The 23,895-nt window shown below is 34.1% G+C and overlaps 1 protein-coding gene across 1 annotated transcript in view; it reads right to left on the bottom strand.

Annotated features, from left to right (window-relative positions):
• Nucleotides 1-6,348: 6,348 nt before the first annotated feature.
• LOC108691272 overlaps nt 6,349-23,895 on the bottom strand; it is a 93,555-nt gene continuing 76,008 nt past the window's right edge. The window contains exons 6-13 of the mRNA XM_018198943.1: nt 16,586-16,654; nt 12,377-12,486; nt 11,468-11,682; nt 9,658-9,796; nt 8,789-8,894; nt 7,984-8,151; nt 7,278-7,512; nt 6,349-6,659 (exon numbers count right to left, since the gene is read on the bottom strand). Of these exons, the coding sequence (XP_018054432.1) occupies nt 6,349-6,659; nt 7,278-7,512; nt 7,984-8,151; nt 8,789-8,894; nt 9,658-9,796; nt 11,468-11,682; nt 12,377-12,486; nt 16,586-16,654 (1,353 nt within the window). The remainder of the gene's footprint in view (nt 6,660-7,277; nt 7,513-7,983; nt 8,152-8,788; nt 8,895-9,657; nt 9,797-11,467; nt 11,683-12,376; nt 12,487-16,585; nt 16,655-23,895) is intronic.

Raw genomic sequence — 23,895 nt, 5'->3', positions numbered from 1 at the left:
TTATGTTATTTATTTATTTATATATAAATACGTTTGAAAACTTAGAAGCGATGTGTAAAAAATTATTTCCTGATAATACTTATACTGTCTCAGCAAGGAAGAAGAATTTGTTAGATTCTCCTTTACAAAATATGACTAATATCTCGCGTACTTGTAAAAATCATGTGACCTGTCTGGAAAATTCGCCTAACATTCACGAGCAGATAAAAAAAGCTGGAATGTATATCTCGGACTCGGTATTATTCTTGATAAATTATCTAAAAGCACAGAATCTGGAACGCAGATATTAAATGAATGATTGACAATGGAATGAGTTCGAACGAAGTATTTGATATAAATCGTCGAATTCATTCTATTCAATTACATATGCGTTTCATTTAATATCTACATTCTACATTCTGTATTTTTAGGTAATTTATTATGTTGACATGCAGAATCCGAGGTACACGTTCTAGCTTTTTTTATCTGCTCGTAAATGTGAGGTGAGAATTGCTTAAGCAGCAAATGAAACATAATAAATATCAAGAAATGATCAAATCGATTTTGAGAGTACGGTCATGTATCTTCATTTTTTTCTATTGCTCGTTCTGTTGCTCCAAGCGTGATGACTTTTCTCATTGTTTGTGACAGTGTACGCACACTGATTGTACAGGCATCTACAGTTTAACGTCGATTTCAAACAACGATTTTGTTTAAAGAAATGTACTTGGCAAAGATACTCTCGATGGTTTGCCATTGCCTTCCGAGAGGAGCTCGAAGAATTTTTCGGTTTTGCCTGAAATCGAATCCGGGATCTCTGGCATAGCAGTTTCGTACATTGCCTGCTACACCACGCTCTTGCTCAAACGATTTTACGAGAAAACTTAAAATCTGCTGTGGAAAAATGGCGCAAAAATGACAAAAAGCTGAAAAAGCCCAATGGAAAGATCTCGAAGAGTGTGTAGAATTTATCAACTGCGCGGTTTTCAGAATTCAGAATGTGGAAGATTCTCTCTTCCTCTTTTGTTATCGATATCGCATGTAACATTCAATACTGTGTCATTTCTTATAATTCTCATGATTGATCTTCTATCGATAATAGTCGACAGAGTCATTAATCTTAAATACCTTCGAGATTTGCCAATATCGCACTGAATTTTTAATTAGACAATTAGGAAGGAGAATACGTTATACGAGGACACGTATTATGATTTGAGCGCATTTGATATGTCGGACTGAAAAACTTTTTTTGATCTTACATAATGTTACTTCTTGATACAATAGACACCACTTAAACACGTAAAAATGTATAAAAAATTTATAAATATTGTTTGTCAAATGAAGATCGCAAATAAGTTATTTTTTACAATCGCTTCTTTTATTAAATTTTTATTCAAATTAATCTATATTAAATATCTTTAGTCATACAAAATTCAATTTATGATTCTATACGTTAAATTAAATTCATTAGAGACAATAAAATTTAAAAGATAAGACTTAAGATATCCGAAATCAATATATTAAATTAAATTTGCTGATTAAATTTATTTGATTCAATCACTTTTCAATTTTTATATGTAAATCTTCTATGAGTTGATTTCGTATAATACTAACATTTTGAATTTTATCTATCAATTTTGCATTTGATAAGAACGAATGTTTAACATTGTATTAAAAGAAATTAGCATAAGACAAACGCGCGCATTGATTCAAATGTCTACAAGAAAGTAACATTGTTGGGACTGAATAGAGATAACGTCTCTTTCTGCATCATTCTAATCGGCAACCTGTTAGAAAAACTCGTATCGCTGGAGTCACACAGCCCTGAGGAATTGTACATGGCACTCATGTTGATGATTGCACGGCGTGTTCCGCTTGTCAAGTTCGAAACCAAGTCTTCGACCATGGTGGAAATCTTTTATACAAATGATACATATCATTAGAGTTATTAAAGTTAATTATTTATTATTTAATTTGGTATGAGATTTAATATAAAGGAACAAGTTAATTACAATGTTTATGGAAAATTTATTTTTTGATAAATTCATCAAATTTTACTTTTTATAACAAAAAGTTTTTGTTATTCGTTACGTTTAAAAAGCTTTTATACAAATAATACATATCATTAGAGTTAAGTAAATAATAAAAATATTGGATTATCCGGAAAGTTCGTGCCGATTTTGAAGGAAAATTGAAACGCAGAAGATTTAAATTTTAGTATACATTTATTAAATTATATAAGTTAGTCGGCACGAACTTTCTGGACAACTCAATAGTACTACTTGGGTTCTATTTGTTAATTTGTACAATAAAGATAGTATTATTTGATCGAGTTATTTTTTAATATGCATGTGTATAAGAAAAATGTTATAAAATTTGGCAATACTTGAAAAATTACGTTGATATTAACATTATTAACATGAAATTTTTGTTGATAAATAGTACCATTCATAAATTGCATTTATACATCATATAAAATTTAACAACTTATATAACAACATTTATTTAAAATTTATAATAATATGTGTTCAAAATATCCTTTTCCTAATTCTACATAAAGACTATATGCCCGTCGAATTAAATTTGTTCCAATATTATAAATCATTTCGGAAGTAATAGAAGAAATTGCTTCTATAATACGTTCTTTTAACTCATTCCAATTGTTTATTAGATTTCGATGAACGTACTCCTTTATATGTTTTCAGGGTTGGGTTAACTTTTTTTTAAAACTAAGTTAACAGCCTTAAAAATTTAACTTGTTAGTTGAGATACAAGTTGTGCCATAATAAAATTAATTGAATTAAAAGTTAAGTTAATAAAAAAGTAATTAAAAAGTTAAAAGTGAAATTGTTTCATTTCATGATTTCAAAATTTCAGACTTACAAATGACGGAAATAATAAATATATCCTTTATTTAGAAGCATATTCTATATAAATATTTTTGCATATATTTATTAAATTTAAATAATAAAGCCACTTCGAAATTTATCGGACATTTTATCTCAAAGATTGTTGAAAACGAGTCGAAATAATTAACTTTAAGAAAGTTCAATTAAAAGTTAATAATTACTAATAAAATGTACGATTCTAAAATATAATCAAATTAAGTTAAAATTATTTATCTTTTTAACTTTAAAAACTGAGCTTTTAATTTTTTAAGTAAGCACTATCCAATCTTGGTTTTCAGAAAAACTACATGTTATAATAAAAATTTTAAATAAACATTGTATAAGTATAAATCTCGTAATATGGAGAGAAAAAGAGAAAAGATGAATGTAAGAAGTTCAAAAAGAACAGGCCTACGAGCACATCTTATTTCTTACACCAGCTTTACGTTCCAATCCACCTTTCTGTACTGTTTTAAGCGGTACATTCGTCTATGCTTCCGTTTCATGTAGCAAAAGGCTAACCAAATGACTAATTTCGACTGACCGAATCAATTCGAGAGAAAGCAGAAGCAAACCTCGAGAGGCCTTTCTTCCGCATCGGGCACTCGATAATTCAACGAGCGAACGATAGCCGCGTATTCTTACCTGAAAATCAATACGGAACTACAGCGGACTTTCATCGTCGTAGTCTCTGTCGTGATCCCAACATATCGTTCAGGGCACGTATCTACGGCTTCTTTTTTATCGGGGGCAATTGGGACAGGATTGGCACATTCATTGTACGGACGCAATTCGTAAAATACAGTCGATGGCAACGCGAGAGGAGCCAACCTCCTCCCGCTATAGCGAAGTCAATAGAACTTCGCCGGAAGTAACGAAGGAAACACTTTCTTTCTCTTTCCCCTCACATCTCTTCTCACAAAGTTTTTTCTTGCTACTTCCTCTTCCTTCTTCCGCGCTGGCAAACGATCAAGCTGTTAAGGTACGAGAATCCTTTATTGGAAGTATCTAATTGGCGAGCTTACGGAACAAAGGAGAAAATAGTGGTTGAGAATCTGATTGTCAAGCATCTCGAATATATGTCGTATTAGTATGTATGAAGTGCGAAGACGCTGCTTCTCATAATCTAATATACTCGAAGAAACCTTCCATTGCAAATTTCATTAGGTGAAAGACAGGCAGATTTGTCTTGGATCCCTTAACCTACATCTTTTGCATAAAATTGTCTGATTGAGACGGAAAATTTTTACTATCCGACTCTTTCTATAACTGACGCTTAATTTAACTAACGAGTCGAGAACACATTTAATTGCTATTGTCTTTTTGTTAAAAGACGAGCTGTAGAGAATTAACCTGAATTCTAATCCTGAGAATTTCTCATAACGAGATGTTAGCTTATTGTTAATAAGCTGGATTTTGGAGTAGCTTTGAGTGGATTAAAAAATTATTTTCCCACAAATATCGTTGAGATAATGAAGAGAGAGAGAGAGAGAGAGAGAGAGAGAAAGAGAGAGAGAGAGAGAGAGAGAGTTCGGTTTCCATAAAAATAAATACTTGTCTTAATTATATTATTTTCTACAAATAAACTTTTTTTTCGTAAATAGGTATGAGATCTTAACAATTGTAGAACAACATTACTTACCTTTTTAACTCAAATCTTAAGAAAAAATTAATTAGTTGATTACATTTAAAACATTCAAGATTGTTATTTAGCAAAATGCAAAATTGTTTTTCAAACTTCATTCATCTCGTCTTTATTAATTAATCGATTAATTATGCATTTCATTATTTACAATATAACGCGTTGACTTAAACTGTACGTATACAATAAGTTATACGGTTAACGGTGGTAATTAAAGTAACATCCACGTCACAGCGAACAATGTTATATGGACATGAATTATTTCTGTATCACTGTTTATTTGAATTATTATCGGACAGTAACAAATTGGATACTTAGGAGAAATTTAATACGAAATTTTGATTTATCAAAAATAAATAGTAAATATAATATGATATTCAATAAAAAATGATAAATTAAAATTCCAAAATTAAAATATTCTACGAAGTAAAAGTAGTGTTTCTTAATGATTTAAGAAGTACGATTCATTTAAGTTCGATCAACTTGAGCGTTTAAGAATATTAATTATGCGAATTAGATAGTTCAAGCATTTTCACAGATTGAGAGTTTCAAATATATAACTATTAGAATTTTTGCAAATTTATTGAGCGAATCATTACCAATATCTGCACATATTATATATAAAGTTGTTAGCAAAAAAACACCATAAAAATTTCCTTTAACCCTTTCAAGCCCATTGTTATATTGGAAATTTGTTTCCCTAAATAAATTTATGTTTACATTTATTCTTTTTTTAATTAATCTCTGATTGTAATATAATACAATATAGTATCGCTAACAGAAATATAATACAATATAATGTATCATCATGGAACATGGTGTAATGCACATTTCATATTATTTTACACTACATAATTATTATAATTACATAACGTAATATATATATATATTTCATATTTCATATTTTATGCATGTATATTTAATACATTCTTAGGAACTTAATTAAAACGATATAATTTTAATAATACCATGCGGCATTGGAGAGCTGGAAAGGGTTAATGAGCCTTATCCTTTAACTTGCTTTTACATTAATATATAATTACAGGTGCAGGCTATCTTGTGATCCGCGCTGATGAAGCACATTTTGATCTTGGAAAGCCCGTAGCCCGAGATCGATTTGCTGCTAGAAAGGGCGGATTACTCCCTAAGGGTTAATGAACGGTTCATTAATGACGCACTAGAACGCGATCGGTCTCGCTTAAAAATGCCAAATGATGTGATTAATTTAATGTTTCAATTTTTTTATTATTTCACGGATACTTGATATACATCGAAATATATGAAAAATCGATATGTGCCGTGGCTCTTTCATTAACGTATATGCGAACGATTATTCATGATAACTAAACGATCTCTTAATTAACTTTCATTCAGATCAATCATCGTTTCAACAAATTACTCTAATGATCTTTGAGACATTCTTCGACATTAAAAATTTCCAACTTGTTATTAGAATTATTATTACGCTCAACAATTGAGGGCTTAATCAATCTTATTAATTCAGAAAAATTTCTTTCGAGTGTCGGTTTTAAATTATTCATGGTATAAATTTGTATTTGAAACGAACTAGAATTTTTGTCTTTTCTTTATAGAATCAATTATTATATTATTAATAAGGGAATAAAGTTTTTTTAAATAATTGTATAATAATTTGTGTCTGATGGAATTCCATGCTAATTAATTGTCATCGGAAAATGTCAATCTTCTTAAAAATCTGTGATTAACAATCGTAATTTTTAACAAAAACGGTCAATAATGTTTCTTTTACGATAAAATCGTTAATTATAGAAATATCAGAAAATTGCATTTAACCGTTTATTTATTAACTTAAAGATAACATTAGACGGTAACTTCCTCGGAAAATCTGCTCTTATCATCGAGGTTGATAACTATGGCGTGTGTCCTAGCGTGACCGGATTTACTCCTGGATTTGTCCTTCGAATCAGATTCTTTGCTGTCTTTTCCGTGACACATTTCCCTGCCGACGTCCTCAATAGGGTATTTCGAGGATGTTGACACGGCGATGTCTTTTCCGATTTTCCTCGACTCTGGCGTTTCATTATCCTTCGACATATCGCGCACATCCTTTCCTCCAAGCCCATTTTTCTCAATACATGCGCGACATCGATTTTCGCTCCGAGAACCGTTTCCTAAACAAAGGTAGAATTATCTGCCCGCAGGGCTTCACGGAATGTAATGAAAAATTAATAGAACGTCCTGAACGGGTACAAAGGAAGAGAATAAATAAATAAAACTCTCGTTTAGACTTCCAGTTTTTACAATAAAATTAATTTAACTCAGCAACATTCTCGAGGCAGATTATTTTATAATGCTGTTCATTTTCGTTTTTCTGATCTTTCAATGCATCAGAAACAATTTCGCAGTTCTTGCCTCCTAATTTCCAAATTAAATTTCCCTTTAAATGTAAATGAAATATGCGGGCCATATATACTGCTTTTGTCAGAATTTCCACTTTTTCTAATTTTATCCTCCGTCTCCAAAGCTACGATCATTCGTAAATCTATGTCATTTTTAAAACAGATAAATTCCTCTGATTTTATTTCCAACTGCTAGCAATGCTAGTTTCGAGCTCTGATATATATAAATAAAAGATTTCTCTTCAGTTTATACAGAACTTTTATTGACGAGATTTTATTTCCGACTGTGTTAACGTTGAAAAACAGTTACAATATATTTCACAATCCCGCTAACTTTTTGTAAAAAATTCAATACGTTACTTTAAAGTTAATTTAAAGTTTATTTTTTACCTGTTTGGGCCTGCTCTTGACAAGCTTGTCCGAGATTAGTTTCTTTCGTCGATTTATTGAGATCATTCAACTGAACGATGCTAGTTGAAATGGCTTGAATAGTGGATACTTGAGCCTCGACTCGATTCGAAGCGTCCAGCATGGCTGCCAGTTTCCTGGACAGCTCCTGATTTCCTAATAATATGTTCTTCTCCTGTAGGATCTCTAACTGATTGAGCAAACGGCGAAATTCCTCCTAGAAAGAAGTTGCTATCTCTTGCCATTCTTATCTTATATCTATTGTATATAATCTAAAATGCTAAAGTGTTTTTTTTAATTTCATAAAACATTTCATAAAACATTTTTTTAATTTCAGATAACAAATTTTAAAATGTCATAATTTTGAAGTTCCAAAATTTCTAAACTTTGAGGAGCCTAATATTTTGAAATTTAAAAATTTTAAGATCAGAATATCCTAAGATTACAAGTTACAAAATCTTAAAGTTTCAAGCTTTAAAGAACTTGAAAAATTAGGATTTATTTTAAAACTTTAAATGTTTGAAACTTTGGCGCTTTATAATTCGAAAATTAGGTTAGCATTAGAGCAATACAATCGCAATTTGCCGCGAATCTAGATTTAGATCAGAATATATATTTAGGAAAGAGGAAGTGTACAGTTTCGGATACGCTCCACGGGAGAATCCAACCGGTTTACCGGGGTGCTTACCGTGACAGAGTCGCTTTCTTCGGCGAAATTACCCTGCTGAAGCGATATCGAGTTCGTCTGGTTACTAGTACCCTGCGGACGACTGCTTTTCCCCAAGAACTTGCCGGTCGCGCCACAAAGTTTACCAATCGTCTCTTCCTTCCCTCCGTCGCGGAAAACCACGTAAGCCTTCGTTAAATGCGACGTATGTAACAACCAAACTTACACGGCACCGGGATTTCTATTCAAGCTAGTAAGAGGACTTTGCAGTAATTTTGCAGAGAGAGAGAGAGAGAGAGGGGGGGGAGGGGGGAGAGAGAAAGAGAGAAGCAAATAGAAAACGAAGCGGAAATTGCGCGATTTAATCTCATTCGTGCTGATTGAATTGAATTTTAGCTTTATACGATACCTCAACTTCTATTTTGCTTTTCTCACTAAATTTCGAACAAGAAGAGAATTTATTTACAGATCAATTACATTAAAAAATGTGATCCTGTTTACTTTTTCTTTACTTTAAATAAAGTTTACTCCAAAATATTTTGAGAATAAATTCTTTTAGAGCTATCTTCAGCCTATATTTAATATTTCAAAGATAAAGTTTTTTTACAAATTTATATTCACAAAATATACATTAATTTAACGCGTTTAAAATTGTTTCGCGGATTAATACATATTTAACTATAATATTTGAATAATTTATATAGAATTTAAAATTATAAAAATTTTGTAGTAAAGTTCTCGACAAATGACCAACTGAAGTAACAATGCGCGCCGTAAAACGTAATAATTGTCATACGGTAAAGCTGTAATAAATAATATTTCTTACTTTACTGCCGAATATCAGGCAAAGCAGCAATGTGACGGTAAGCTGGGTATGGCAGAAAAATATGATGTACAATAAATCCGGATTGGCCGGTGATTGCAGGAACAACCTGCAGCAACGAAAAAGAAATTATTCAGAGCTGTTAGCTGCACGAAGCGCTACCGTGACGTAAGAACGGGCCAGTAGTGTGTTAGTGTCCCAGATCTTCCGTTATTTTTATTTGTTTCTCCAACTCAAAAATTCAAATTGCATTCATAAATTGGGAAACCACACGTTCTTGATTGCATCAAATTTTAATGACAGATGCATTTGATGCAAATTCCTCTTTTCTTAATAAGAAAATTAGATGGAAAATTTAACAAAGGAAAAGCGCTCAAGTAACAGAGATAAAATTTCAGTTTTAAAATTTACGCCATGTAATCTTGTGCATTAAAAATTGGAGTAAATTGTAATACCAAGAGCCAGTTAGAAAAAAATTGATTATAAATTCGTCAAGTCAGAACCTGTCATTAAATTGCAGTTAAGATGGGACACGTAAAACCGTCGACACAGTATTTACATTTAAAATAGGGGTCGCTTTAAATTGACTTACATTATGCATTCCACCGTTAAACTCTTGAAATATAAAATTCCGGAATTTAATTACATTTAAATATAAAAAGCCGCTATCATTATAACACTAAAGTGAATTCGCGATTAAATTCAAATATATAACGTTTGATAGAATTCTTTGTTTAGTAAAACGGTTTTCACCATCTCATGTTACGAATAGTTACAAGTGCGACGGAGCTTTGCAAATACTTGTCGGATAGTTGCAATCGATCATTCGGAATAATGAATAGAGAGAAAAAGATATCATAATACAAACTTACATTGAAACGTTGAGGAAGACTGATAGTAGAAATTCGTTGTAAATCGCCATTGAAATGAATCGACTCTCATTAAACTCCGACGGAGTCTTTCTTACTACGATGCACAACCGGATGCCCCACACGAGGAACATCACCTCGACTGAAATCACGTGAAATTCCAAGTCACATTAGTCTCAATAGCAAACTAAATGTTTTACCCAAAGACCCGCAGAGTCGTAGCTAGCGTTACTTGCGTTGCGTATGTGTGGCCGAAATATTTTTTCATTTCCGTTCTCCGTTTATATACGTGTGCGAAAGTAAACGAAGCAAACGCATGCGAGTTCACGTCTTAGTTACGACTCTGTAAATCGGATGAATCGGATAATTTGATAATTTGAGTGCTCCGATTGAAGAATTTCTGAGAATTGTCAGGTGTAAGATAATCGCAGACACTTTTACATTATGCATTTCAGTTAAACTCTTGAATGAAATGTAAAATTGCAAGAGATTTAAGGAATTAAGAGCCTTCTTTAAACTATGTTAAAACACTGATCGAGATACGTTGTGTTTGCGTAAGATTTATAGATTAATTCCATTTCTTTGGAGAAGTCGTAGGAAAACTAATACCTCTCTTACTCTCTGACGACAGATAAATACGAGTTAACTATAATACAAGGTTTCCCTCGAAGCCGCGATACATACTACACTATCCATCTTGATTTAAAATCGCGTTTGACCATCTGCAGTGTTACTAAATCAATATGGCTTCACATGTGCACACGGTTTTCCACATTACATATTATACATGTGTATCGTATTATACTTTGTGTGTCGCTAATACGCTTTAATCCTTCATAATGCCATATTAACTGCGCGTGCATGCATACGATACGATCGCTAAATACTAATTTAATGTAAATTAATTTGATACACCGCCAAGAGCAATTTTCCTGACGAGAGAGAAGTACGTCATGATAGAGACTCGGTAAACATTTTACAAAGTAGACAGAGGCACACATAACTGACAACAGGGATGGGTAATGCGAACTAATGCTACCTGCCACGTATAATACAGGAACTTATGGATATGGCGAAGCCAGAGCTACGCTGAGAGACGGATGCCCACTTTCACGCCTCATTTACGCGGGTATGTCCCGGAGGTACTTCGCGCATTTTTGTCCCCGTTCCCCTCCCCCTCCCTCCTTCCCCCTCCTCTTTCTTCCCGCCGTTAAACAAGATTCCTCGACGAGAATTCGGTACGAGAATCCCGACTTATTTATTTTGAGCGCTATCCATCCCAGCGTAATTCGCCTCGCAACTTTCTATATTAAATATTTCAGTAAATAAGCTTTCGAGAGCGCTAAAGGCGCACTTGAGGTGAAAAGCGAGCTCGGAGTTTAATTCATCAGAAACTCTCTAACTTTCGATCGCATTCTTATGTGTACGCGAGAGATCGATCATTCCATAAAAGCAAAGTTAATCCAATGCCGCCTACTTCCTATACCATATGTACACACACACACACACACACACACACGCACACACGCACGCACGCACACACACACACACACACACACACACACACACACACACACACACACACACACACGCACACACGCACACACACACACACACACACACACACATATATATATATATATATATACATATACACGATAGAGCCCTGCAACGTGCTCATATTTCACTGGAGCTTACGATACAGCTTACGATTACAAAAGTCCATGGTATCGAAGGCACTGAGCGAAGGATTAAGCAAATCGATATTTCTTTCCTATGCACAGCACACAGCGATACTGTCCACGGTACTCACGAGTGGTAAAACTGTGGTCCCACCAGTCAGTTCGGCAGAGATACGCTTTGAGATCGTCAGCAGTTCGTGCGACGATCACGACGGGCGGTGCGACCAATGTCCTTATGCTTAGGAACACGCTGAACGTCAGGACGATGATACCGAGCCGTTTCAGCAGGCTCGCGTCTGTTATTTTTACGGCCTTTGCCGATTTCACTCGGAAGATCACGGATATTCTGCGAACAAAACATGAGCGGATCTCATCGGATCCATTTTTTTATCTGATAGACTGAATTCTAGTTTTGTTTCTTTTCTTTTTGTTTTTTCAGACTGACTGAGCCCTTGCAGTTAGATGAGAGAATTTATGAGTTTAATGTTAACACCATTAATCAGTATTTTGTATAAATCTAAATAGATTTATTAATATTCTATGGGCGTTTGTGTAACGTTTAACTTCAACGGCACCGTTTATTTTTTTCAATGGTAACAAACGAGTTAGTTATAAATATTGTATGAATCCCAATAAATCTTTACACACACAAAAATCACATGAACGTTATAAAAATTATAGTAGACTACAAAAATTACAGTTTTCAGTTATTTTCTTTATTTTAAAATTTGCGCTTTGAAGCCCAACCAAAGAAGTCATGAAATAATCAAAATGTAATTAAAACTTGATGATTACAGCTTTATGAAAGAGTAAGAGAAAAGTTTTGAACTCGTTACACACATCGTAAAAAGGAAATGAGGAGGGAAGATAAATAAATGATATAACAAATAAAAAGAATAAATATAATTATTATATAATTATCATTGTGACAATAAAAGTTCTGGCGACTGGAGAACGATGCTCTTGTTTACGGAACGAATAAGGAAAATGGTCACGAAACGAGCGAAATGTAATGTCATCAAGAAGTGAAGCACACTTACCGCCACGTTTTGAGCATAAGTGCCCCGTATGTGAGAGAAAAGCCAATTTCTCGTAGCCATACGCGCACAGTGCACGTGATGATGTTTGGCCTGGGATACATAACTATAGTCTGCAACAAGCAATGACACATATTTTGCAAAGTGATACTGCATAAGCAATTTTCAACAATTATGCGTGTTATACATCTATATTATATATCTGTACCGGGTACTCGTCCCATTTCTATTAATCATGTAAATTTTAACAACATTATTTCGATAAATTACCTCGTTACAATGTTGACGCTTCCCGGCATATGTAATTACGTAATTAGAATATAATATTTAAAGCACTTTAGATACACGCCTTTGAAACTGTGACGAGAACACTCATCGAATCGCCGTCTATGCGCGTATATTATTTATGTATTAGCTAGAGGATATATCGGATGTGGATATTTATAACGAAATTCACCCCATTAACTAATATCTAAATAATTCATGTTTAACATAGCAAATACGAAAATGATATATTATGATACATCGAGTGCGATTTATTATGATAGAAAAGCAAAATATAACTGTATTTATTAAAATATTATCACACATTTAATTTATGTATGCCTCGATACATCAATTTATAAATGACTATTTTACTTTTGTTTATCGAATTTTTAAACGCTAGTTTTTTATTTATGTTCTCCAAGATGATGAAACAAATAAAAAAGGAATAAAGATGAAAAAAGTTTTTTTTTCTTTTGTTACTCTAACTAAAGTCATTTCGAGATATTTATAAGAATATTTTACCGTGTTATCAATATTATAAAAAAAAAACATTCATAGAAATAACATTCGAATAATATTGAAAAATCCGCTATGAAAAATATAGGGAGAATAACAGAGCGAAAAAAGAAAACAGAATTCTTGCTGAACGAGCACTTTGAAGCGATTTTTCTTTTGTGTAACACAACGCTCTGACATCGCATAAACTTCCAGACTCCAGCACGAATTCATAGACATGTTAGAAATCTCACAAACTAATGATTATCGCAGAGAAAAATAGGATAGCAGAGAAAAATTGTTAAAATATAAAATAAATATTAATAATAACAGAATGTACAGAGGATAGTTTTACATAAATATATATATTTTGTTACGTATACCTGCATCTATTGAAAATATGTCTATATATGAAAACTGAACAAAGGTACGTGCATAATAAAAAATATAATAAATTCCTTTCTCGTAAAGAAAGTAAGTCGTAATTTTTTTCTTTCACGTTCGAAAATTAAGCTCAAATTCCCGGAAATATTATAAAATTACAAATTCAAAATACAGAATTCTATCTTAATCAGAGGCCACAGACGGAAGTGGGAACAATGAGAAATTACAGACAGCTCGCACGCACCGCAAAATTCGACGATGGTTTCCATCCGACTTTCCAAGCTGTATCGTGCAATTTATACCGGTAGCTTTCACTCTTGGCGAGATATAATACTGAAGTTTAGTGAGAAACGGAAGAGCTTCCATAAGCGGGCAAATGACGTCCCATTAAGAATAGTACTCTGAATTTAAGCGAAGCCATCCGGGAGTTCGTACCTCGTAAGAGCAAACATTATGTACGTAGGCACGTTTCCATCTCGACGAGTGACGAGCTACCAACTTGGAGCATTCGAAATGTCTGCTGCGCACCTTGATACTAACCCCTTCACGGCCATGCCATTACTCCAGCGAAAGAAAAATCACGTCGTCGCCATTCTAACGTCGGAGAGAGTCACGTTGCACGACGCTTACACGTGGCGCTTTTCCATGGCTTGATACTCGCGCAAATCCGTCTGCGAGCATCTGTGCGCGCGTTTAAGTATGTTATATCACGTTTAGATATCACGTGGGAAAGAATGTTATTATACTTTAGAGAAAGAGAGAGAGAGAGAGAGAGAGAGAGAGAGAGAGAGAGAGAGAGAGAATTCGCACTGCTGCATTTCTGCTTTCCGTCCTTTCCAGGCAGACTGTGCCAACTATAGATTTAATTTTTGTTGATCCGAACCACGCGGGATTACAGAACTCACTGGGAACATACTTGTTGTCACTTTGGCTAAACTTTCGTAGTAAATTCTACAATTCCTGGAGATGTTGTATATTGTACACAACTTTAGTGCAAGTGAGTGTCACATAACTACTTTCCAGTACAAACACCTCTCGTAAACAGCGAATGCCTGCGCCAGTTTCCGTTTAATTACTGCAGTTGAAAGTTTATCATTTAATAGTTTTACAGTGAAACGTATACATAAAACAATTCTTGTCTTGATGCGATTGTTAGAATTGATGAATTTACTGACTTATATAATATATATATATATATATATATATATATACATATATACAATTATATATTAATAATACGAAATAAACAATACCGTTTTCTTATTTTAAAAGTGACAAAACTCAAAAGATTAAATTTTCCAGAAAAGGAGTAAAATTGTTTTTCAACTTGACTGAAATTACTGATCAATCTCTTTCTCTCTGCAAAAAGAATATATTCCTAATATAATCAAATATTATTTTCATTTCATAATCCTTAAAAACTATTTTTTTTATTGTAACGATTTTGACAAGTTTTTATAAAATTAAGTTATAGTTTACTTTCAATATAATTGAGGATAATTATAATTGAGGATTTGTCTAACTCATTCACATAATAACTCGAAAATTACATTTTTTTCAGTGACGTCACTTTTCAAAGTAAAGAAGTAATATTATTTATTTCGTATAATGATGTTGGAAGAAAATCTCTAGAAACATTTCAATTATTTTCTGCTTCAAAATTCTTTTAAAAATATTAAAAAAAGGTTGCTCGAAGAAACCTTTTTTGTATAAGGAAAAGAAATCTGAAACGAACATAGCGGTGAATGTAAAAAATTCATTTATTTCAGCGTTGCAAGAACGAATTTAATCGTTTTTCTGCACTTTTGAAATAAAACGATTGCGTTCTTCAGCGCGGTATAACAGCTAGACCATCTCAATTTTTACGTAAAATATTCTAATGATGTAACCACATCATTTACAACGCGGCGTGATGGAAATTATCAAGCTAAATTAAATGTCTCATGAATCGTTAATTAAGCATTTCGTGGATTGCTACTTGCGTTGACTTAAACGGATATCCTAGGTCGTTCCGTCGAAAGGCGAGAGCGTAGATGCTGCATTTGTGGGAGATCCCTAGAGTTTACGTTTATACAAATGACTTCTCGTCGTCGAGATCCGTTTCGGATTCGATAAAGCAGGTTTGTGAAATGTGATAGAAATTCTGCTATCAACCCGATATATCACGTAAGAACGTGCGCGGAATACGTGTCACAGCAACCGTCACTATGGGTCAAAACTCAGAACAACCCAGAATACGATGTCTGGAATTATTTTATGCTGCTACGTGATCTATGACGCTTGACAACAAGAAAGGGAGAACTTCCATCATGCTAGCTGTAGGAGAGCATGCATCATCCGATAATAATCCGCGTATAATAAGCATAACGATGAATAATAACAAGTGTCATCCCTTCGCTTCTGGCAATGAGACTTGGGACCCTCCATTTCCAATCACTCTGACAACTCTCGAATGAAATCTGATTAACGGCTTAATTGCAAAGATCTTCAATTTAATGCAGATTATATGACTACTTCATAACTCTGGGATATTTCAAAAGTTATCGCGGATCGCGAGAGAAGTCGTAATTACAGTCTGGATAGAAAGCCGATGGATCATGAGATTTCCAGTGCGAGAATTCATGGACCGAAGGACATGTACAAGGATATATACGTGTCTCCTCATCTAGACGACATACATTCGGTACGTTTGCTTTAATTAGTAAAGCATGAGGGCCATTAATAGTTGGTGAATACACGATGTTTGCGACCAATGCGCGCAGCGATATCGCGAATTATGCGTTATCATAATTGGCGCATGGGGTGCACGTGCATACATTATAGGGGCGCAGTCGCCGCGACAGATGCGGTAACAACCGGCAGGATGCTGCGATGGCGAGAGAACGGCTTCTGTGAACCGCCGCTCGGTACTCCCGGTAGTACGGGCGTGAGAAGGCTTTGTTATCGGACGACGACGCTACGACCCTCATGAATATGAAACACTCCGGGAAAATGCGGGGGCTGAGACGGGACGAGACGAGACGAGGCGAGGCGCGAGGCGTCGCGCGATATAAGGCTTCTACTTACCGTGCAGTATATGAAGAAGGCCCCCAGAACAATCACGCGCAACAAAACCGGGCTGGCCGCTCGCACCACCTGCAACAAATCATTTCGCTCGTTCATTCACGCGCCGCTGGCCTGTGAACTGGCTGGCGCCGATGCGCAGGGAACTGAACACGCGTAAATAAAATCAGAGTCGCGCGACGAGAGCAACGGGCGGAAGATCGCGTCTCTCCCGTCTGATGACAATGCGATCCGGCAGAAATCGTATCTGTCAAATACTGACCTCGATCTGCACTTTGGATAAATAGAGACTTTGGAAATGTCAAAAGTTTTCGTCTCTTGAGTTCGTAAATTCCTTAAGATCCTTCGGGATACTTTTGTATCCCGGGGACTCTGAAAATTTTTATTCTCTTTTCCTTAAACGTTCTTCGATACTTATTTTAATTTAATTTAATTGTTAGCTTGATATTCTGAAAATAAGATATCTCTAAATTAAATGGACAATTTTGCTTTTTTAATTATTTTATTTCCAATACTCGCGGAGATTGTTATGGACGAAACTAATCATCCTTATTTTCAAAGGCAGTACTACAGAGTACGGGGAATTTCTCAAAATAGTATTCCACGTTATCTGTTATTTAAGTTATATCTCCCTTCAAATGCTTTATTTATGTTGCCAACTGCTCCCACAGCATTGTGCTCTCCAAGTTTAAATTCAAAATATACATGTTTGTTATGCACAGATGAATAGAACGGGTATCTAGGCATTCTCGCTGTTCACTTCGATTTATTCTATTCAACAAAATCTGTTTGTTTATTGAGATTGCACTCAAAGGGCATAGTTTACACAATCTGTTTTTATTAGAGCGCGTTTGTTTAAAAGCCAGAAAAAGGTGACTGAACAGAAAATTGTATTTACAGCATTGAATAATAAAAAATATTTTTAAATAGATACATGCTAAATATCTCCTATGTACCTTTAAATAGAATATTCATATTTTATTCGGTTTTTTTTTCGTAACGTAATATACCGTAAAAATTTGTCAAAAATACATCGTTTCAAAAAAAGTACACATCGCGAATTGATGAAGAAACTTTAGTAGAGCAAATAAATTATTGTGGACAAAATAGTTTTTATTTTATTAATTTTTTTAAGTATTTCTCATATCTGTTGGAGGTACCATTTTGCGAGTTTACTGCATGTCGGAAGCAAACATCATGATGATATAGTTTGGCAAACACGACCTTTGCGACTATCCTACAATCTGTCCACGAAAATTGCTAAAAAGTCAACTACATACAACTTACATGATATTTTTTGCGGTAGTAAAAACTACCGTGGCGCTATCAGGTTGGAATATTTTAGCTTGCTAACGTGCTAGACGATGCAAAAAAGTAAGTTAGTTTACCGGCGTCTTAAAATATGTACACGATGCTTTTTTACAAGCCATTAACAGAATGGCATGTCTGTGGCCGATAAAGAAAAGCGTCATGTAAACCATGCTCTCTTTACTTATAAATTACTGTTTCGTAAAAACAATCTCGTTATGTGTGCGAAACTACAATATTTGTGTGATATCTGTAAATTTAAATCTTTCAATTGCTTACAACTCATAAATTATTCAACTCTTGCCAACTCCGCTAAGGAAGGGAGATCGATATTAATGAAGACGGAATACTTTGCATAATATAATGAAACTCGTAACGATATAATATTTAATGACCAGTCTGCGATATGTTAGACGGACGCCTGTAAGCGCGATACTCGCAGCGTGTTATTACGATACAGTAGTGTATTATTACGATCGCCTACCGCATTCTTAAAGCCGATAACGGATTATAAATGTGCCGCACCTAGTTTCATTCATTTGTGCTTTCATACGATATTCAAGAAACGTGCTGAGGTAAAGGAAAGGTCGTGCGCACATCACGATGAGAAACGCCGCAAAATCCGCCGCAGCGCTAACAGCGAGAGAGAATAATAGCGAATAAAGTGAGTTAAAGTTCGTCCCCTACAACAAAGCTAATTTCCCGTTCGCGTGTTCCGACTGTTTCATTCGCGCTCCGGGACAGACTTATTTGTCGCTTCCGTTTCACCCGGTTTTGCACCGTGTTCCATCTTGTGTGGATGACAAATAAAAAGAGAGAGGATGTGAGAGAAAGGACGGGAGGAAAGGAAAGAGTTGGAACCCTCGCTCTTAACCCTCCTAGGGAGTTGCATAGGCTATTAAGTGCTATGAGCAGTAAAGTGCAGTTTCCTTTCTGGCAAAAGGCGATTTGCACGAATTACCGAAGCGGTAAGTCCAGGAAGGACGTACCTGCAGTTCGCGAACTTCGGGAGACGAACGTACTCTGTAACAACCTCTCCAACAAAAAACGATCGTTCCAACTGCTTTAGAGAGTTACGCAACACCCGCGAACTCTTCGAAGCGTATCTTTCTATATCGACTACATAAATTAAAGGTCGATAAATCATGAGCAATCTGCTTCTTTCCCTTCCTTATTTTATTTAGTGACAATGATTATCTAATTATAATTAAAAATTACAAATTCTCAGAATTTCTAATTACGTTCGGAAGAGCATGAGCAAGCTTGCCAGTTGTGAAATTCCAAACACTATAGTTAATGCGAATGCTGAATACGATAGTGATTGAAATTCATACAATTTATAGTACAAACTTGGGTGTTATTATTGCATGAACTTGAGTGTAAACTAGAACAGAATATCGCGGAAGCAACTTGCAACATGAATTAATATAACGGTGCTTCGGATCGTCCGTTAAGAGGTGATTTGTACATGAGATTGATCGCGGAGAATGGCATTTCAATTAGCAAATCCTTGAGGGCTTTCATGATTATTAAAATACACGTGTCTTAAAATACATTGTTTTGGCATTCTACGAATGCCAAAGCGGATTATTAAAGCGTTAATTTATTAAACTAGTGTTCATCGATTCTTCGATCCTTTCTTTCTTAACAGAGCAATCTTTGAAATGGAAGAGAATATTTGTGTTTCACTTAAAAGAGCTTCGGAGTTATTAGAATAGAGTTAGCGTGAATCCCTTATAATACACACAAGTTCCATTAGTCTGATTTTGAAATAATTCTCGTTATGTCCGCAGACGAGGACAATTATTATGACCGTCGGGATATGCTATCTGAATATATACACGCATACATACACAAACAAAACAAACACAAACACACACATACATATATACACATACCGTCTGGCACTTCATAAGACTGATTACGGTACGATATTAAGCTTGTAAATCGTAACTCGAATATGGATGCTTGCTGGACGACATCAAACGACCGAATTTGCTGGAGCTAAGCTTGCGCGCTTCGCCGTTTATCTTCCAACTCAGATTTATTAATGGGGCCATTAAGGGAAGGAAGAAAGTGATTATTCTGTCCGCCTTTGTCTTGTCATCTAAATCTAATTAAAACATACTTGACTTTAATTGCGTCATACGTAATAAAGGTATTAATCCTACTTTTCTTAATTAGCATGCGATGATAATTTGAAACATTTCGCAATTAATTTTAATAAAATTATTCATCCTTTTCTATTTTAAAAAATTTCTTCTAAAATATTTTTATTATTATATTTATTATTATCGTTATTACACAGGATGCGTATACAACAAAAACATAAGGATCTCTCGTGTGAAAAAATGTCGTAGAATAAAGAACATGAAACAAAATTTTTCACGCATAAGGATTTATCTTCGAGAGGAATAGTTTTGAATCGGAAAATTTATGACGCATTTATTCACCTTCTTTCAGTATATCAAATTGATTAAACAATTTTCGTACTTTATTTTTGTTTAACTAATACGAGAATTATACATGGTAATGCATTCCTTGATCCACTTAATACAATACCTTTCCCTTATCTGACATAGGATCGTTTTTTACAAGAGCTTACAGGACATCACGCGCAATTTTAATGCACAGGATTCTCAGAACATGTCGTATGTTTCGGCTCGGATCTCATCCGAGGAAAATCAAGAGGCAGGGAGCTCTATTCTGTAGGCGACGATGCCTCGGCGTTACCAATTTTAGGATTACGGTGTGTCATAGCAAATCTGGCCGTTTCTCTCTGCGCGAAATTCAACGGGGTGACTCGTCGCAAATTCCGCAAAATTATCATCGAAAGCGCGCACAGCAGAAATCTCCATCACTACCACCTCTTTCTTCTTTAGCTCCTTTTACATCGCGCCGCTTTTAATTAAAACAGATCCTCATTAGAATCATTCTCATTGCTTTTTCGCATTTGCAATTTCGCGATTATCTCGGGTAAGCGGCTGATTTTATGTACGTGGGATGATTTATGCCTTGTCCACCATCTGATACGTATGTACGATTTAAAGCTGCGGCGATATTCTCTGTGTTATAAATATCTAAATATCCCAGCACCGAGAAACTCCGAGAAACTTTGTTGAATATTCAGCAACATTAAAAATGCAAGGAACATGTCGCATCCTTACTTCAGAAGTGACATAATTCAAAAAATTTAGTTTCGCGTCTAGAAAAGGAGAAAAAAATGTTTCTTTAATTTGATAAAAAATTATTCACTAATCCAAAAATATCAGCAAAAAGAATATATTTCTTAACATGAACAAATGTCATTTTCATAATCCTCCTTTTTTTAGTTGCGATAATTTTTAACGATTTTTGTTTATAATCACCCTTTTTAATTATATTAATCTTGACTTTTTTATAAAGTTACTACTAATTAGCTTAATAGGAAATTAACTCAATAATGAAAGAAATTTCCCAATTTTATATTTTTCGAAACATTTCTTAAATATGCGTTGATTCTACTTATTTCGAAATTCTTCCATGGCTTCATTAGTTCCTTTTCAAATGGAGAAATGAAATGCCCAGGTCATTACCGTCGCAAAAACACCAGGAAGCTCACCACGTGCCATTATTGCGTTAATTAGTGTCGGATCCCAGAGTACCTCTTTGATATCCAGAACAAGCCGAACAGCAGCGCTGCGTTTCACCCTCGTTAAAGGCAAAGACTGAGGTGCTATTTCACGAGCCCAAGAGCTCAATGAATGCAGGTGTTGGGAGCTCAGAAAGACTAATTAACACCTCGCGGTCGAAAGGATTCCTCGCATTTTTAATACGAAGATGGCTCTAATTTTATTTGAAGAGTCAGCGACGAAGAAGAAAGAGAAGACCGATAGTCGATATTCAGAATAAGCTCTTTATCGAAAAACGGATTTATCTGAATATAGAGTTGAGCGAGAACTGGATGTTTATTTACCAGTTCGATTTATTCGTACGAAACTTTATCTGTATCCGTCGTCGTTTGCATAATTTGAAAGGATGTCAATAATTATTCAGATAAATATTAAAATTGAATATATAACTGAGACAATTCCATAAATTTATTATATATAAAAGTATAATAATTTCATAAATCACAAATAATATAATTCAAATAATTTTATAAATAAAAAGAAGAACGTTCAAGTGAGTGTTTAAATAAATAATAGTCGACATCAGATTATTAGAATAATTTCGAACTGTGACGCAAGCCCAATCACGTATATAGGTGTCATGACATAATTATTGGATCACGGAACATTCATTCATTAGATATCGTTTAAAGAGACCCTCGTACACATAATCTCCGATACCTTTACATCTGTGATGTGTGTGTGTGTGTGTGTGTGTGTGTGTGTGTGTGTGTGTGTGTGTGATAAGAGGTTTCCGAATAATCACGCGCCACATCGGAGACTGTGATCTAAGAAGAGTAGGATTAACGTGTTGACCCCGATTTATCCGATCGACTGTTAAGATAAGACATAATGACAATGGCACTTTTCTTCTATCGCCGAGCTTTTGTCACAGCATTCAGATATTATCCTTGTTCAAACGAGTCTGCACATGTCAAAAGTCTGAAAATGGAACTCGTGCAGAAAAAAAGATAGGATATCACGCTGCTGCTAAAAGCGTAAAAATTTATATATAATTCTAAAATAGATAAAAGAGCGTGTTATTCGAAAATTAAATTATTACTTACGTGTATTCAGAAGGGGGGAGCGAATATTTCAGTTTTACTTATAAAAAAATACAATTTTATCTTTGACTCCAAGTAAGTAAGTAACCTTTTTTGTAAAAAAAATATTGTTGCTAAATAAAATATTTTCTTCTTCCTGTTACGATCATGTAAGTAATTTCTGGAACTTACGTTAGAGCTAATTTTGATAGTAGTTGAAAAGCATAAAAACAATCTTTGCAAAATTTTTGAGTCAAAAATCAATATATACAATAAAATATATATGATAAAATTATTTATAAGTACTTCATTCACACAATTATATATTTTTTAATAACTTTGTTTATACTTTTGTATTTTGCTTGTACTTTCATCAGAAAAAGAACAAAAAGGATTCACAAAAAGTTATGATTTACAAAATCTAATTTTTCATATTTAAAATTAGGAACGAGAAAAGGACATTCAAAATTCTAAAATATTCAAAAAGCAATTCGTTTGCGCAAAAAAGTTGCTATTTATGTAATAATCAGAATTATATTAACCAGAAACTCTCCTTCCCTCGAAAAAAATCTTGAATACGCTCATGCTTGCGCGTCAAGTAGTTCGGAATAAATCGAGTTTGAAATGCATAATTTATAATATATAACCTAATTCGCAGGATTTTATGAATTTAACTCATTTTTGCAAAATAAATCAAAACGTCGTTTTAAACACCGTCTAACTGCAGCCTTGCTCTTGCATAAATAATGGATTTTGGACGGAATGTCATCTACATAGATATTTCACTACGAACATTACTTGGGCTCTTGTTGGGCTTTTGTCTGTACGGACTAGAGATTTATATGCTTGTAGAACGCGTTCTCTCTATTAACTATCGCAATTTTAGAAATTTATTGACTTGCTTGTGCGAACGCTTTAAAAGATAATAAGGTAACTGTTCTAATAACTGTGTCTAATCATTGAAATTAATATATATTTGTATTATATATAATTATAAAATATTTATCAATAACAGCAAGAAAGTGTGACAAACTAAAAGAAAAAGTTATATATCTTGTACAGATTAATTGTAAATAATAAAAACAACTAATTTTAATTGCAAAATATTGTGTAAAAATTGTTCATTTCAAATTTCGTAGGGATATTCATATTTTTATCTTATTTTTTAACCATCTTGAGCAAGATCATCTTGAGTAAGAGTTCAACAAAATCATCTGGAATAATATAGAATATGTCTACATTTTCAAATTTTTAAAAATATGGTAATGCACTTATCTAAACATGTATGTTCTTCATGATTATAAAAAACTGA

The sequence above is a fragment of the Atta colombica genome, unplaced genomic scaffold (assembly GCF_001594045.1).
Source record: "Atta colombica isolate Treedump-2 unplaced genomic scaffold, Acol1.0 scaffold45, whole genome shotgun sequence".
Classification (NCBI taxonomy): Eukaryota; Metazoa; Arthropoda; class Insecta; order Hymenoptera; family Formicidae; genus Atta; species Atta colombica.
This window is presented reverse-complemented; position numbering and strand designations above follow the sequence as displayed.